Consider the following 16762-nt stretch of genomic DNA (forward strand, 5'->3'; position numbering starts at 1 on the left):
TGTTCTCTCTAGTGGAGCACTGATTTGGGGTACTTAAAAAACAGATGAACTGGGGTTGTTCAGAACAAATGTGCCTGGTTGCTTCTAAGTCAGAATTCTAAGCCTATACCCATAAAGGCACCCCACTAAAATTATTCCTCTTGCAGTGAGTTATAGGAACAAAAGCTTTTTCTATACAGAAGAGTTAGTAACATTGAAAACACCCGTGAGATTCTTGTTAATAGTTACACCATTCGCCAGTAAATGCCACTGATGTCATAGGCATCTAAAGAGCAAGAAGTATCAATGGCAGTTGTGTGTTTTGGGGTTTTTTTTCTATATAGTCAGGAGACTGGACCGGAGAACTGAGAATATTTCTCCCACACTAAAGCCACTAAAGGTGGCTTCATCCATAAAAAAGAAAGAGGGTGGCAGGTGCAGTGCTATGATGTGAGATAAACATGTAACCTGCTGACCTCTGTGGATGTTCAAAATGAAAAAGATAGGAGAAATCCTGGCTGCAGCCTCTTTATCCAATTACACCATTGAAGATTAATCTATGGAAATGGCTGCAGCTGTAGTTAAGATGTTATTGTAGGCACAATGTCAGGCTTAGATGCTGAGCTCTTACTCATGCACCACAGAAGGTAATTCATATTTCCATTACATAAGTGACATAACACAACACAACTCCTCAATGTGACAGGGACAGAAGACAGCATGCTGCAGTTACCCTCAGTGTCTAGAAAGCTATTAGGCACAGCACTGAACCACACAACCAAGCTGCTTCATTGCCCAGTCAAAAAGGTTGCCTTCTTCTGGAGTGATGATTTATCAATATAACATCAGTCTTTTGCTTTTTTTTCATAAATTTTGGCATTTTCCTGGTTTTAATTTACAGAAATCTGTGACAGGATATTTATTTTCAGAATTCTAAAAGGTATAACAAGACACATTTATTATTATTATTGGCTTTTTTGATGTGTTAGAACAGCACCTGTAACACTGAGGCTAAAACACTTGACAATAGCTTAAGACTCATAATAATATATAGTCAAGGCAGGTGGCAGAAGGAAATCTGTCAACCTGAGAGGATAAGCCAGTAATGACAACAAAGAAGCAGAAAATAGAGACAACAGCATTAAATCCTTATGCAATGATCCTATTTAATCTTCATGTATGCTTCATTGTTGTGATACTGCCTGTACAGAAATGCTTGCAGCAGACGGATGAACTGCAAAAGGCATCTCACTTCCCTCTGCACAATAAATGTGCTACAGTAACTATGTTATTAGTATTATATTAAAAATCAAGCATATTTTTCCTCAGCTTAGCATTATTCATCAAATTGCAACAACTTGAACATCAATACATAAGACAAAAAAATCATTTCTGGTGTTATGCAGGTGATACCGGAGTTCGTGAAAGTGACTGCATACCTGCTTCAGTATTATGGTTTATATTAATGTGTCCTGTCCAAATAATTTATGTGTAAATTGCTGCAAATTAAGTCACAGCACTTAGAAAAAAGATTGGACAGTAATACAAGGGACAGAAAATTCTACTATGTGATTTATCAGCCATCTGGTGTGGTGCAAATAGCACTCATTCAAGAGAGGTTCTGATTAGTAACCACAGCAACAGGTCTGCTGAGTACGCATAAAAAGTTATGCATGTGTCAGCAACCTTTCCTCTCCTCCCATGCACATCATACACTGGGGGCTGTGAGCAGTGGCATGTCCTTCCTGGGCTACAGATATTTCTGCGGCAGCATTTTCCATATTCTGCTTTTAAGGCGATTTAAAACTAGGGCAGCCTTTTTTTGCTTAATTATTTGTTTGGGGGGGGTTAATTTTTTTTTTTAATTGTAAATATGGCTTTAAAGAGTCCTGTCTTTAAAAAGCCCTCTAGATGAAGAAGTCATTTTCCTTATTCATGGAAGTGGTAGATATCTGCAGATGGGAAGGGATCACTGATAACAGAAATACTACAAACTAAAATAAAAGAAGTCCTTTCATCTCCTGTACTTCGAAAAGGATTGGAAAAATGTATTTTTAAAAGTGTCCACAATTGAGTATCTCTGTGACAAAAGAGGCTATGTTTACATATATGGCCTTATCCAAAATGTACAACTGGAAAACAGTAGTTAATAAGAGATGGGAAAAATTACAAAGCTGACACTGTATTGCGCATTTCATGCTGGTTGTGTTTTATTCTTATGTACATATTTTAACAGAGAAATGTGAAGAATAAATTACCCAGCAGGTTTTAAACTTCCTTGTATTTGCTGTGGATATCACTCAAAACTGGATGGTACTGAGAGATATTCCTCTGCTTATTTTCTCTGCTATTCTCTCCCCAGTGCAAGGGCAGGCCCTGATGTTTTCTTCAAGCCTGCCTTTAACTTTACACCCAAGCAGTGGTGTGACAGCATGAGCCTGACTGGTGCCACTCCAGTCTGTCCTGAGGCACTGACACATCCCACAGCTGCCTGCTCAGGAAACAAGGTGTGAAGGTCCAAAGCCATCAGGGGTCTGGCAGAACATATTAACTGATGCCCTAGAGCCCACCCCACCAGCCGTCTCCACATAACCCCACCACTGTGTGAATGGCAGGTTGTGGCTGTTCCCAAGGGTGCCATGGTGAGCTGGGCTTGGATCAGGTTAGCAGTGACAGAATCCGGTACCCAATGCAGAGGAGCATCGGCCATTTCTGCTGCATACGAGCTCCCACTGCAGTTTGTGCTCGTTGCCAGCTGTGAGATGAGCACCACGTGTCTAGGAGCTTTGCTTCAGTCTGAGTTTTGCAGAGGTGGAGCATTGAATTATGTCAGAATGCATGTGCACATCATGATATCCATGTGACCATGTTAAGTCCAGCTTTTAACCCAACTACTGGTAGTGACAATAGCAGTGAAGACATGATGGCACATATGGGCTGAAACATTGGATGCAAATGTAAATCCTTACCTTCTGTTGAAAGGAAGGAAAATCACCAGTCTTACCTCTCTTAAGTATTGTGGTCAGTGTTCCTAAGAGTAAAATCCAGCAAGTCATAATTTTCTACAAGCTACAATTAGTCCATTAGCTATAGATGTAAAGAATCCATACCCAGAGATGGACATAGGGTCACCAGAAACATTTTGCATTGTATTTGTGGAATGAAAATCTATTCTCTAAAGACATATCCCAGCAGATTAGAGAGACTGGAGCTAAGCTCTGCTATTTACTCCCAGAGAACAAGCAGGCCAAGCATACAAAAGAAATAGTATTACCTAGTTCACTATTCTGGGAAAGAGGCAGAAGAGGAAACATAGCTGCTTCAAAGAAATTTCAATGGCAATAACATAAAAGGGGACAGGATTGATTTAATACTTTCAGTCTGACTCCCAGATGAGGAATCAATTATCCTGCATCATTTAATCTCCTTATGCAGGTCATGACACAAACTAGAAATTAGAAGCATCATGTCTAAAATGAAGAGCAGCTCTTAATGGTAGTTAGCATCAGTCTCAGATTTTTTAGAAGAAAATATAACTGGGATTTGGAGCACTCTGAAGAGTCAGGTCCACTGGATTTCTACAGTCAGACCCAAATATTTTAAAAGTGGGTTTGTCCTTGTTTACCTAACAGAGATGCAGAGCAGTTATAAGAAAAGAAAAAAAAAAAGGAAAAAAAAAAAAGAAAAAAATACTAACCCTTTGGATAAACTCCAGCCCTCCACCAGAAACACGACCTTCAGAAAATTTGCACAAAATTACTTACCTGCCATGTTTCAAACTATCCTCTCTTCACAGCAACCTTCTCACTAAACCAAGCTCCTACATTTTTTACATCATTCAAGAGAACAGAACTTCACACTACCACACTACTACAAAGTGCAACCCCTTGCTAAACCAGCCTTCTTTTTGAACAGAAACGGCTAGGATGAAGAAATGTGATGCAGGAGGGGGCTCCACCTGAATTCCCTCCAGGCTGGAAGAGATGATAACAAAGGTCCCTGTCCCTGTATAGCCTCCTACTGAGCTTGTCAATTACGCTTCTTGTGTGGAACTGTTGACATAATCAAGCACAGGCACCGAAACAGAAGCAGTACAGCTAAAGAAAGATCCTTATTTTGTCAGAGAGTTGTTTTTCCTATGAACCAGGAGAAAACTAGGACACAGTGTAAGCATTACGATTAACTTTCAGGAGAAGCTAAAATTATCCAGGATTATACAAATAGAAGCACATTTAGTTTATTTCCTGTTACCAAAAACAATTCAGCATTGAAGATAAATTAAAGGGTTTGGAGGTGATGGGTTTTGTGCTGTGTTTTGGGGATTTTTGCAAAAACTCTATGATGAGGCCAATGTATTTTCAAGAAGTAAGCTCAACATACCTCTTCTAAATATTCTTTTATAGATCTTGGAAGCGTGAATTTAAATTTTGTCACAAAACTCCATATAGAAACTGTCTGAAACAGCGGTTTCCAATGAGTCAGATCAAGAACTAGCCTTGTTATTTGCAGTCCCTACACCACTGACTGCAGTGTTCTTTCTTCCAAGTAAGCATATGCCAAAGGATCTAGGAAACAAAATCTTTTGCATTTCTCAGATTAATCTGCATAATTCCACTCTCTCTGATCACGTTTTCCCTAGCTTTGCATCTTTTCCCAGAATTCCCCAAAACAATTAGCTTTCCCAATCGTGCTGGTACTCACCTGCCATCTGAAACTAGGATTTCTGGATCAAGGGAGAGACTACCTTGTATCTAACAGTAGAAACAATGGGATGTGGGGAGCATGCATGAGAAAGATAATTGTAATTTAAGGGCTGACCTGTACAACCTATTTTTACACTGAAGTATTCAGGAAACAAACTATGTATCATTTTCCTTTTAAATATCATGAAGAGGAAACCATGGCAGCAGTTTGTTCAATATGTATCAAACACTGCAATTTTATGACCCTGTAACATACAGTGCTCACCAAAACACCTCTGTACTGGGGATGTTTCTTGCAGCACAAGGACATGCTCTACAGAGGGATCTGGACAGGCTGGATCAAGAGGCTGAGTCTGAATGTATGAGGTTCAACAATACCAAGTTCCAGGTCCTGCACTTGGGTCACAACAACCCCAAGCAGCACTACAGGCTTGGGGCAGTGACTGGAAAGCTGCCCAACTGCAAAGGACCTTGGGGTGTTGGTCGACAGTGGCTGCACATGAGCCAGCAGTGTGCCCAGGTGGCCAAGAAGGCCCATGGCATCTGGGCTTGTATCAGCAATAGTGTGGCCAGCAGGCCAAAGGCAGTGATTGTCCCCCTGTACTCAGCACTGGTGAGGCTGCACCTTGAATCCTGTATTCAGTTTTGGGCCTCTCACTAGAAGAGATTGAGGTGCTGGAGTGTGTTCAGAGAAGGGAACGAAGCTGGTAAAGAATCTATAGCATAAGTCTGATGAGGAGTGGCTGAGGGAGCTAGTGGTGTTTACCCTGGAAAAAAGGAGGCTGAGAGGGAAAACCTTATCATTCTCTACAACCACCTGACAAGAGGTTGTAGTGAGGTGCAAGTCGGCCTTTTCTCCCAAGTAACAAGGACTCAATGATCTTTAAAATATTTTCCAACATAAATGATTCTATGGTTCTATGACATAAGGTACTGAAAATATTTAAGACCAAACAAAGTGATTCCTTCATTTTCAACACTGTTTGCCTTGCCAGTTGATCTCAAAAGAGAAAGCTTTAAAAAACATTTCAGACTATAAGCACCATTCCTGAAGCTTTGCCAAAAGCTTTCTTGTGTAATTGCATTGCATATCAAGAATTCTCAAATAAATTGTGCTCTGAAGACTGCTTCTGTACCTAGAGAAGGCAGCAACTCCCACTGTAATTGCTAGGTAGTGGCTGTGAATGACAGACTGCAGTTCTGAAAACCATCACTATATGTTTTCCTAAATAACCACAAAACAATAAATGTGTGAAGAAGACTATAAGATGCAGGAGGAAAGTGCTCTGTTTTGAACTCCACTTTTTCAATGCTATGTTTTACAGACATGCAGTGAGGGTTTGTTTCTTTGGGGGAAACACTTGCACTTCACATGCAAGCCAGCCAAAATGTTGCTGAGTGCCTCTGAAGTTCCAATATTCCTCCCCTCCTCGGGGGACAGGCAGCTGTCTGCCTCTGGTCTCCTGCCGGTTGTTGTCTGACTCCTGCTGGCACTAGAGCAGTTTGCCCTGTGGATTAACAAGCAGATGCAACTGAGGTTAAGACAGGGAGTGCTATTTCTACCTAGGAAATCCCTTCATCTTCACAGGAGGACTTGAACGATAGCAAGTGGTAATAAAGTTGAAATGACTTCTCAAATCTGCTGCTGATTCTGTAGTCTTGAAAAAACATTTTCAGTTTAATTTTGGAAGTTTAACACAGCTCTCAAGAAAATGACTAAGAACAAAACCCATCCTCTCATTTGGCATAAACCTACACAAAACACCAAATAAAGCATCTTGGTCCTGCAGCTTCAATACGCAGCTGGCATTAACAAGTAACTGCATCTTCAATGAAAGTTATTTTTATGAAATGCTTTAAAAATCCAAGAAGAAAACACATATGTACATTTCACAATGTTCGCTTACTCCATACTCCTATTTAATACAAAAGAAACAACAACTGGCCCTTACTGAAGTCACATACTGGCATCCCGTTAGTTAAGCTTAACTTTTTATATATTTGGTCAGTAACATGTGCCAAGTTTTATTTCATGCTTTTATGCTTTCACTCCCCAGCTGTATGTTCTAAGAACATGCTAAACACTGCAAACGACAATGTAAAACACTGACAGACCCAAATTAACTATCAGTTTTGCTATTCCTGGAAGCACACACACAGAGTATTTCCCCTTTGGTTGTTTGGGTACCTGCCAGTTCCCACATTCTAGGCAAAACTGCCTTAAGGATCAACTTCATATCCTATTAGCCCTCCTTGGCCTAGGTTCCCACGTAGTCAACAGAGAAAGAAGACTGGAAACTCTATTTGCTAAGGCATCTATCCCAATATAACACACATGACATGAGCTGCCCCCAGGTGCCTAATACTCTCCTGACTGCAGGGGAAATCAAGACACTCAGCACAGAACATATAAGCAACCTTAGGCAAGCTGAAGTCAGGCAAGCTTGATTTCCTAAATGATGAGAAAAAAAATATCATTATGCAAAACCATGACTGGTAAGAAGAGCTAAATAGGTAATGATTATTCATTATTTCCTCACAATAAAAGAATCAGGGTAGGCAATGAGCCTAAAACCGAAGGGAAATATTTTCCTACACTATTCTACTGTGAAACTCACTGCCACAGAAGCAAAAGTATAAAAGGATGTGAGAAAACTAGATGGTATCATTGAGGAAAAATACCTAAAGATTACTGAAAACAAAATACATTGCTACAATTCCCTGTCATTTAGAACACCAGCCACAAAATGTCAGATGCTGGAAGAAAAACAAAACAAAACAGCCCACCACTGCATACCTTCAGTGACACTATTTTCCCCCAGAAAACAAGCCACTATTGACAGCAATCTGTAATGTGCATAAATTGAACTCTGTTAAATGAAGCAGTCTTCTAATCCTTAGTTGCAACACTAGGTGGCAGGGAAACATCTAACTCACCTACAGCATTGAGAACCTTGAATGCAGAGTCTCACTTGGCAGTAGTCAAGGATTAGTGCAATGCAGCAATCTCAGGATCATATAGCTAGATTTGCTTCATGTCCTTACATAGCTCTGGGCAACATTTTCCAAGTACAATGCTGTGTTCATAGACCCACAGGTTAGTGGTGTCAGAATGCAGGCTATTCTTTCCCTGAGATGCCTTGCCCTCTCATTTAAGAAATCATGGATGATTGCAAAACGTTTCTTCCTCTCAAAAACCAGTTCAAACAATTCCATTTTGTGTTTGAAATCCTCATGATCACCATTTCTGTAAAGACACAGCACCACAACATTTACTTCATGCCCCTGTTTTTCTAAAAATTCACTTTATTATTTAAAATTCACATCACTTGTGTGCTGCTTGTGAAAAATACTGCAAAGGGGCAATGAAACAAGTTCTGCAACTCATGCAGCTGCAAAGCAGGCAAGCCCATGGAAATTGTTCTTCAGGCCATACTGATCCTCCTGTCAATACACTTTTCCTCTTGTAAGATCTCCCTCCAACTGTGAGAGGAGAAAGGTGTGATCTTTTTCAATGAATGCAAACTCTGAGTTTCAAAACAAATATGTGTGTACATTTAAAGGACACCACCTACCTCTGCACTGCAGCATAATTTGCTGTTTTCCAAATTACAGACATTTCTTAGAATGTTGCTGGCAGTAGAAGTCTGACATTTAACTCTTGCCTTGTTCACATAATTTAACAAAAAATGCAGACAACTATTGGCATGGGTGGTAACGCTCTCCCTTCAGAAGGGCAAAATCAGCACAGGATAATAATTCTTCTCATTCAGCTTTGTACCATTTCCTCAGCTGTATAAAGAGATGCTGATGCCTTCCGTCCATCTTTTTAAAATCTGCAGGAAAAACCCCCGAAGTCAGCACTGCTTTTTAAGCAGTGACACATAAGAAGGAAGGTCAAGTATTTAAGACATAGACTAGAAGTTATATATAAAGTAGTTGCTGAAAGTGATCTTGGCACACAAACAAATCACAGAAAGTCATTGAACTGGATTTTGATTTTCACAATGTTTGATAACTAGAAAGTTTGTTTCAGTTCTGAAAAATAAGTTAATACAAAATTTAAAAAACACTGATGTGCAAGTCTTTGCTGTATAAAAGGAGGTACATTTTCATACTTTAAAATAGTTTAAAACAGTTTAAAACATTTGTACATAATGAACAGAAAATTCTCTTTTATATAAACAAAGTGTTTCTTTGCCAACAGCAATCATCAACTCCAAAGCACAGAATTAAGATGACAGGAGAACCAGACAGTCTAAGTCACTGCTATTTGTGTCCAAAAAAATTATGCCACCCTTTTCTACAGCTCATCATGCTTGTATGTAAATTCCCTTGCAGATATAAACCCATCACTGTCTTCGTCTTCTTTATCAAAGATGTCTTCAACCAAAGCATCATGCTGTGTGTCATTTACCACTGCTCCATGCTTTTCAAATTCTTTCTTCAAGTAAATTTTCACCTATTAGACAAAAGATGAGAGATAACACTTTTAGGCTTATGCAAGAATTGATGACTGTAGTGTAAGAGAGGGCCACCATGTTCAGGATGGTACTACTAGATAATAGATACCTTCCCTCCTGTGCCACTGCCAGAATAATACTTGTCTGACTGATTCTGCAGCTCCTATCAGTGATGAGAGTCTTTAGTAATAGAAGTGACAGTAAAACTAGCAAATCTGCTGCCATAGCTTTATGGTACCTGACTGAAAAATGAGCCAGGACAGCTTGTCATCTGATGTCTATACAGTAAATTATAAATAGCTAGGCAGAAGTTATTAGCTGCCAATTGGTCAGACACTCAAACAGCTTTTCCACATCCTAGCACTTTGACAAACTAGAAGATGTAAACAGCTACTCCAAATATATAAAGAAATCTGTCACAACCTCAGTGTTTGCTGCTCTAATGGGAACTACGTTAAATGATTTGTAGACATCTCAAAATTCTGAATGACAAAGAGTCAAGGTAGCTTTTAAACAGACTTCTGGAACAGTTACTTACACTAAGCTAATTACTAATGGTAAGCAGTGTTTTGAACAAAATCAGATTATTTTTCCTCAGTTTCTACAGTTTAACTGTTGAGATTCCAACTGTTCTGAATTGCAGACCCTTCTATAAGAATAACAATACCAACATACCCACCTGTGAAACAGATACCACTTGTATAAGAATTATAACAGTGGACTGTTAGCAGCCAGATAAATGGGCCATGTTTCAGGGCTGTTTTATTAATTTCACACTGTGGTATTTGTTAGGGTTATTGCTTACATTTCCAATACACAGCTATTAGACACCCTGACACTGTCTGATGCATAGTACAAATGATTTGCCTTCTGGGTCTAGTAAACTGTACCAGGCTCAAACCAAAAAGAACTCAGTTGTTTATACTAGGTTCTCATGGATCAATTTTGCACATTGGGAAAGCAGAAGACTGAAAATAAGAGGCAAACAGAAGGTGAATAATGCCGACTACACGTCCTTCACAGAGTGAATGCAGTGAAACAGGACTGCCCTACAGCAGCAGAACTTCTAATTCCAGTTTATTAATAAATCAGCAATTAACTCCAAAAAGCCCTGAAGTCTGGCTTTATTTTGAAGATGCTTTCTTTCACCCAAGTCTCCCATAAGCACACATGGGTCACGTGCCTATTCTCCAGCTTACCAAGGCTCCTTTTGAAGCCCTTTGGAGTTCAGAATTTTCACTAGGATGCAAGGCTCAGAGTAGTGCAGCACAGATGTGCATCCTTGGCTTAGTTTTACTGAAAAAGTCTATTGTTAAGGTGCAAATAAGTATGTGAGCTGAAGCCAATCAAGAAAGGCAAACCACAGACAGGAGCTAGCTAATTGTTGAGCAAGGAACAGCATTTAGTAAGAAAGGCACCAACACGAAAATGCCAAAAACATGAAAGGCAAAAAAACAAAGCTGAGAATTGTAGGGCAAGCAACAAAGAAAGTCATCTCCAGAGAAGAACAGAGGCTCACCCTTCCCCACATGACTAACCACCACCTGGCCAACAACAGCCTTTTGAGTGTCTTACCATTAATGGTATCAGTTCAGCATTAATGGTATCAGCTAACAACTCATTAGTCACCTCAACTGTCCATCACCCAATAAATAATCCCCTTAAGTAATAAGTAGTATGTATTCCGCTTGCTGAGTTGCTCTGTGCACAGCAGTAGCTAAAATCTAACTTGTGTATAGATACTTCTCTAGTGGGATCAAGTTAAGCCTATCTTTTCTTTTTCACTGTCCCATTCTGTTAGATTTGCTCACAAGAGAAGAGTAACCCACTCACCTCTTGCTTGGACAGTTTCCAGTCATCATTAAGATCCATCTCTTGGAATGACTCATGAGATCTTGGCCCATTTCTAATTTCTAGAAGGTCAATGTTGAAAATCAATGTGCTCTCAGGTGGAATTTTTCCTGCCCAAAATGGAGAAAAGTTAAAAACAACTACATATTCAGTGCCATACAAAAGCCACATGCATCAGAGCAATGTTCCAGTAATCTTACTTATTTCAAAGCATCCTGCAATTTGAACTAACACGGATAAGCATCTCTAACAGTGATAACCGTAACCATTTCAGACAGTGGTCTGGACTCTGAGCAGCCCTTACAGTGTATACACAACTTTAAATGTAACTACTTTTGCTGGAGACCACCAGGTGTTGATGTGAGCTCTTATTCAGCAATCATCATCACAAGTTTCTTAAATAACATTCCTGAATAATTTTTTCATGGCCAGAGCCAGCTGAAGAGGAAAACAGTAAAGGAGACTGTACAATCCAAGACTAATGGACAGGGCAGCAAGAACAGAGAATTTAGTCCTCCCAATACACCACTACCCTGCCAGGCTCCAAATTCCTCTCCACTGCCAACTGACACTCTGTATCTGGTATTCTGCCACTGCAAAAAAACTCATTTGCAGAGAAAGACAGAAGGGCAGCAATGATGCCAGTATCCCACAGCTATCTCCGGACTGCTGCACAAGGCACTGAGCTATTTCCAAACACACAGCAGAAACTAAGTATATAAACCTGACCAAAAGGCATATGTTGTCACAATGTCATTTTTGATGCAGGTGAAAAGACCAGTAACTTCCCAATAGTGCCACAGACACACCCCCCAACTGCCACCACCCCACAAGGATTTCAGTTCATTAGGCATTGGCTTTTATAGGGATGTGATATGCCCTCATGCTGATGGCTGAAAGTATTGTCAAAGACCTTTTAGCACATCACTTTGCCATTTTATATAGAGAGGGACTGAATAGGACCAAGTACATTTCTATACTGGATGGCAGCACCCCAAAAAATATTCCTATCCCTTGAGAATATAGGGAAAAAACTAATCCACAGATCTACTTTGGAGCTGTGCTGTTAAATATACTCTGAGTTGCAGCAACAAACAAGCTTGTAGATTTCTGAGATGAATAAATGCGCAGAAACTTCTGGAAATACAGGGTACAGTGCCCTGATCAGATTTTGGGACACAGGTAATTTTTCTGAGTGTTACAGAAAAAGGCATCTGACTTGAATAATGAGTCAGAAAGCAAGCAAGGTGGGAGGCTAGTGAAATTATTTGCATTTGGAGTAAAGCATGAAGAAAAAGAAATTATTGTCTTCAAGGGCATAATTGAAAATAGCACCATAATTATGCTCAAATATTTCAAAGCCTTCCTAAAGCAAGTAGTTTCTTACAGCAGTTAGCACGGTTTACTTGTTTAACCTTCTTGCATTACACACAGAGGTGAGGCTCGCAAGTCTTTGAAGAACAACTGTAGTGCTTTACATATTAATCAGAGCAATTAGGCCTGTGATGACTATGTGAGCACTGCAGCATTTCATATCTTTTTGTAGAAAAATTTACAGCTGTGCCCTGCATACAGGCAACGAGCTGACCACCACAAGTTTCCTGTTCTCTACTAGAAACATGATTTTTACTTCTAATACTATGTCCTGAATCCCAAACCAAGGCTTCTAGAAAAATATTTTTTAAAGGGTATTTCAAGAAAGCAGGGTATGGAGTATGGTGTATGTATGGAATACTACTTAGCATGATGTAATATGGAGGACTACTTAGCCTGTGTTCAGCCCTACTTATCAGAAGATACAGACTTGCAAACACTCCTCACACCTACAACAGTCTCATATTAATCGAAGACAACATTAGCAGGATGGACTATATGATCCTAGACATTTATCCTTGCTGCGTTGAAACCCTGCATCACCACAGGTCCTTTGTGGCAACTCTTGTCGTGACAAAAATAGTCATCATATTTGCTCGAAAAAAATTAACTAAAACAGACCCTGTAAGGCAGAAGCAGAGCCCTCCCGCATCATTCAAGATGCCACTTGCTTAACTGTACCTTCCAAATCTGCCCTCCCATTAAAACAGAAATCTGGAAACACTGAAAGGAAAACTCCCAAACACCATCAGTAGCAGCCAGGTTGAGAAAACCCTACAAGCAATGCTTTTACCTGTCTGCACACCATTCAGCACATTTTCAGTAGGTGACAACGTGATTGCTCATGCATCTGCACATCTTACTATGGATAACAGGGACCACTGCCCACACTGAAAACAGCTATAAGAGGTAAAGAATTAATGTCCCTATATGGATAAATAAATAGTGATTTTTCACTGTATCAGCTAAAAACTGATTGGGTAGCAGTACAGGGAGTTTCTTAGGGTTTTAAAAGAAACCTGCACGCAAGAACGAGGCTTGCACATGCACATTCAAGAAGTATTACCACAAAGACAGATGCAACAGCCAAAAAGCCAACTGTTACCTAGTAAACCACCTCCACTTGATTGAAAAAAAAAAGGGAAAAAAAAAGAAAAGGAAAAAAAAGAAAAAGCAGAGCACTATTGAGGACAGCACTAACAGAAAAGACACTTGGAACATACAGCACAGCAGCTACCTTAAATTTCTTGTGGGTTTTTTTTTCCCCTGCATTCACCACATAACGACTTACTGATTATTTCTGCAGCAAATAAATTTGAGAGAAAAAGCACCTGACTCCATCAATTTTTCTTACTTAACGGAATCTGCCTGGAAAGCTAGAAAGCTTGCTACCCTTTTAGGCCAAGAACAACAGTAAAATACAGAGATTAAAAGCAACTGAAGTACGGGAAAGGCTTCAGGTGTTTTACCTTTCCCTTCTTTTCCATAGGCAAGGGCTGGTGGAATAGTTAGCTTCCGCTTCTCTCCCACACACATGTCCTTCAAACCTCTGTCCCAGCCTTTGATAGCTTCCCTTATGCCAAGTGTAAACCACATAGGTTGACCATTGTTATGCTTGTGACTAGAAAAGAAAGGAATAAAACACTTATTATTTTAACATCTAGTCCTATAAAAGGCACATGGAGCAAATGGAATATGCTTATAACATAGATATATAATCAAAACCACACCACTGTTCGGCACCCTGACATTTCTCAAACACCTAGACTTTCAAAGTCTTTAAAATTATGCTTTGCATGACAAGGTTCCTTGAGAAGCAGAAAGAAATAAAATAACATCTACACGGTCCATTTATGACAACACTGAGCAATCTGGATCCCCATCTTCACCTCCCTGCTCACCTATTTCCACTTGGAAACTGATCAGACTAGAAGGACATTTCTACTTAAAAATCTACAATCAAGGCCATGCATACTCTTCGGTACATTGCAAATCAAAACCCAGCCTGGTCACGATTACAATATACCTTTTAACATGTTTAGAAGTACCAGCCTCGCCTCTTCAGAAAAAAGCTGTTAGAAAAAACTCAAACGGTAAAACAACTACACAACAGATAGTCTAGAAAAAAACAGAAACAAATGCATGCAAAATAGTCAAATTTAAATTAGGGAGACCCAATTTAACCAGGTGGTACAACCCCGACTACTTTCACTCTACTGACAGACACAGAATTTAAAAGCTCTACTTACTAGTCATGCAGGAAAGGTGCTTAACAAGAAAACAGAGCACTTACAGAGATTAGTCAGCAGCAAAAACTTAAGAGTGTCACTGGAAGTTCTTTTAGAGAGGCAGGTTAACTACAAGAGAAAATTAGTGAGATTTTAGTTGAGTTGTCTACAAGAGCGTAAACATGCAAAACTGTCTTTCTTTTTTTAAATATGTTCCATAAACATAGCCTTCAGGCACAGCCTGCAGAGACTTGAGCATTTTGCTGTCTCCCACGATTAACACTTCGTTGATGTTTTACAGGACATCCAGCATTAGCAAGTCGTTGCAGACTCTTAGCAGACTCCCTCGAATTTGTGACTCTTCCTCCTATTTGCATTACTGTGGCTCTCTTATGTTGACTTGTCTGGTCGGGAGTAGGTGAAAAATACCCTTTCGGTAATGAAAAGCTGTTATTGTGCTGCCCGTAGTGGAAGGACACGTATAACTTTTTTTTTTTTTAACCTAGAAGTTTGCTTTAGAAACCAGAAAATTTGTGCATAGAACAAGACCTATTAAACCGCGGAGATCACATACCAAAACTTGCACTTAAATCACGGAATCACAGAATGGCTTGGGCCAGAAGGGGCCCTAAAGATCATCTAGTTCCAATCCCCTTGCCATGGGCAGCAGGGACACCTTCCACCAGGTTCCTCAGAGCCTCATACAACCTGGCCTTGACCAGTTCCAATGATGAGACATCCACAACTTCTCTTGGCAACCTGTCCCAGTGCCTCGCCACCCTCGCAGAATTTCTTTCTAATACCTAACCTAAAGCTACTCTCTTTCAGCTTGAAGCCATCCCCCCTTCTCCTGTCACTACATGCCCTTGTATTTTAAATAGTCTCTCTCCATCTTTCTTGTAGGCTCTCTTCAGGTACTGGAAGGCTGCAGTTCGGTCACCCCAAAGCCTTCTCTTTTCCATCCCTGAAACTGTTCAAAGCCAGCTTGGATGGGGCTCTGAGCAACCTGGTCTACTGAAAGGTGTCCCTACCCATGGCAGGGATTGAAATTAGATCATCTTTACGGTCCTTTCCAACCCAAGCCATTCTATGATTTAATGATTTGGGATGGGATATGGGATGGCCCATCCCTGGAAGTGTTCAAGGCCAGGTTGGAAGGGGCTCTAAGCAACCTGGTCGAGTGGAAGTCTCAAGGGAACTTAAAAGTCCCTTCAAACCCAAGCCATTCTATAAATCCATTTTACACACACACACATACACACACACACATATATACTTTATACATATATACATATTTCCCCGCGCAAGCTCGCCCACCAGCTCGCCCGGAGACGCGCCGCTTACTTACGTGGAGTGAAACATGGAGCCGTCCCTTTCCAGGTAGCCCTCGTAGTGAACCAGCATCATGTCCCCCCACTTTGTTTTCCTGTGGCAGATGAACGGCTTGTGCAGCACCTCCACCTTCACGTCGGCGGGGGGGATCAGCGCCGCGCCCGCGCAGCCCAGCGCGGCGCACAGCAGGGCAGACCGCAGCAGCGCCGCCGCCATCGCCGCCACCTCTCCTCGGCTCACCGGGCCGCCATCCCGCAACCGTAGCCGTAGTCGCAGCCAAGTCGGTCGGTCGGTCCGACGTGGCAGCGGCGCTCAGCGCTCCCGGCTCCCGGCGGTCCGGCTCCCCCGGCGCGCCCTCCGATTGGCTCGCATCAGGGAGAGCCCGGGAGAACCCACCGCCCATTGGAGCGCGCCTCTGTCCGTCCCCCAGCTCGCCCAATCGGCAGGCTCGGCTGAGCCGAGGGGTGGGCGGGTCCGTGCCGTCCGGGCAGTCCCAGCGCCGGCGAGCGGGGGGAGCCCTGCGGAGCGCGCGCACAATAGAGCCGGCCGCTGCCGGCCGCTCATTGGGCGGCGCTCGCGCGGAGGGCGCGTTCCGATTGGCTGCGGGCGGCCACCTGCTCTGGGCGTTCCGCGCCTGTTCCGTCCCCCCGCGCTCCCCGCTCCCGCCGGTCACGCGGGCCGCGATTCACAGAGCGGTTTGCGCCGACGTAGCGCCGCGGGGCAGCTCGGGGGCTGTGCGGCTGTGGCGCGCGCTGCGCCGGGAGCGTGGCGTCGGCAGGGGGCGGGCGCGCCTCGGGCCGGGCGGGGCGGGCGCCCCCCCGCGGATCGGAAC

General features: G+C 41.8%; 1 protein-coding gene across 3 annotated transcripts; it reads right to left on the bottom strand.

The window, feature by feature from the left end:
• Positions 1–6013: 6013 nt before the first annotated feature.
• On the bottom strand, positions 6014–16274 carry FKBP14 (FKBP prolyl isomerase 14). 3 transcript variants are annotated; one of them, XR_003527061.1, is made up of 6 exons: positions 15947–16274; positions 13840–13991; positions 10979–11106; positions 8258–9144; positions 7620–7929; positions 6014–6190 (listed from the first exon to the last, which is right to left on the bottom strand). XR_003527061.1 is itself a non-coding variant. In XM_027639439.1 (4 exons), exons 1-4 carry the CDS (start codon positions 16144–16146, stop codon positions 8986–8988), a joined length of 639 nt encoding a protein of 212 aa, XP_027495240.1. In that variant the 5' UTR covers positions 16147–16274; the 3' UTR covers positions 7137–8985. The 3 variants fall into 3 exon arrangements, 1 of the variants encoding a protein (XP_027495240.1); XR_003527059.1 differs by having other exon boundaries at positions 7620–9144; XM_027639439.1 differs by lacking the exon at positions 6014–6190 and having other exon boundaries at positions 7137–9144.
• Positions 16275–16762: the final 488 nt, after the last annotated feature.

Source organism: Corapipo altera, unplaced genomic scaffold, assembly GCF_003945725.1.
Source record: "Corapipo altera isolate COAL_440 unplaced genomic scaffold, ASM394572v1 44, whole genome shotgun sequence".
In the NCBI taxonomy this organism is placed as follows: domain Eukaryota; kingdom Metazoa; phylum Chordata; class Aves; order Passeriformes; family Pipridae; genus Corapipo; species Corapipo altera.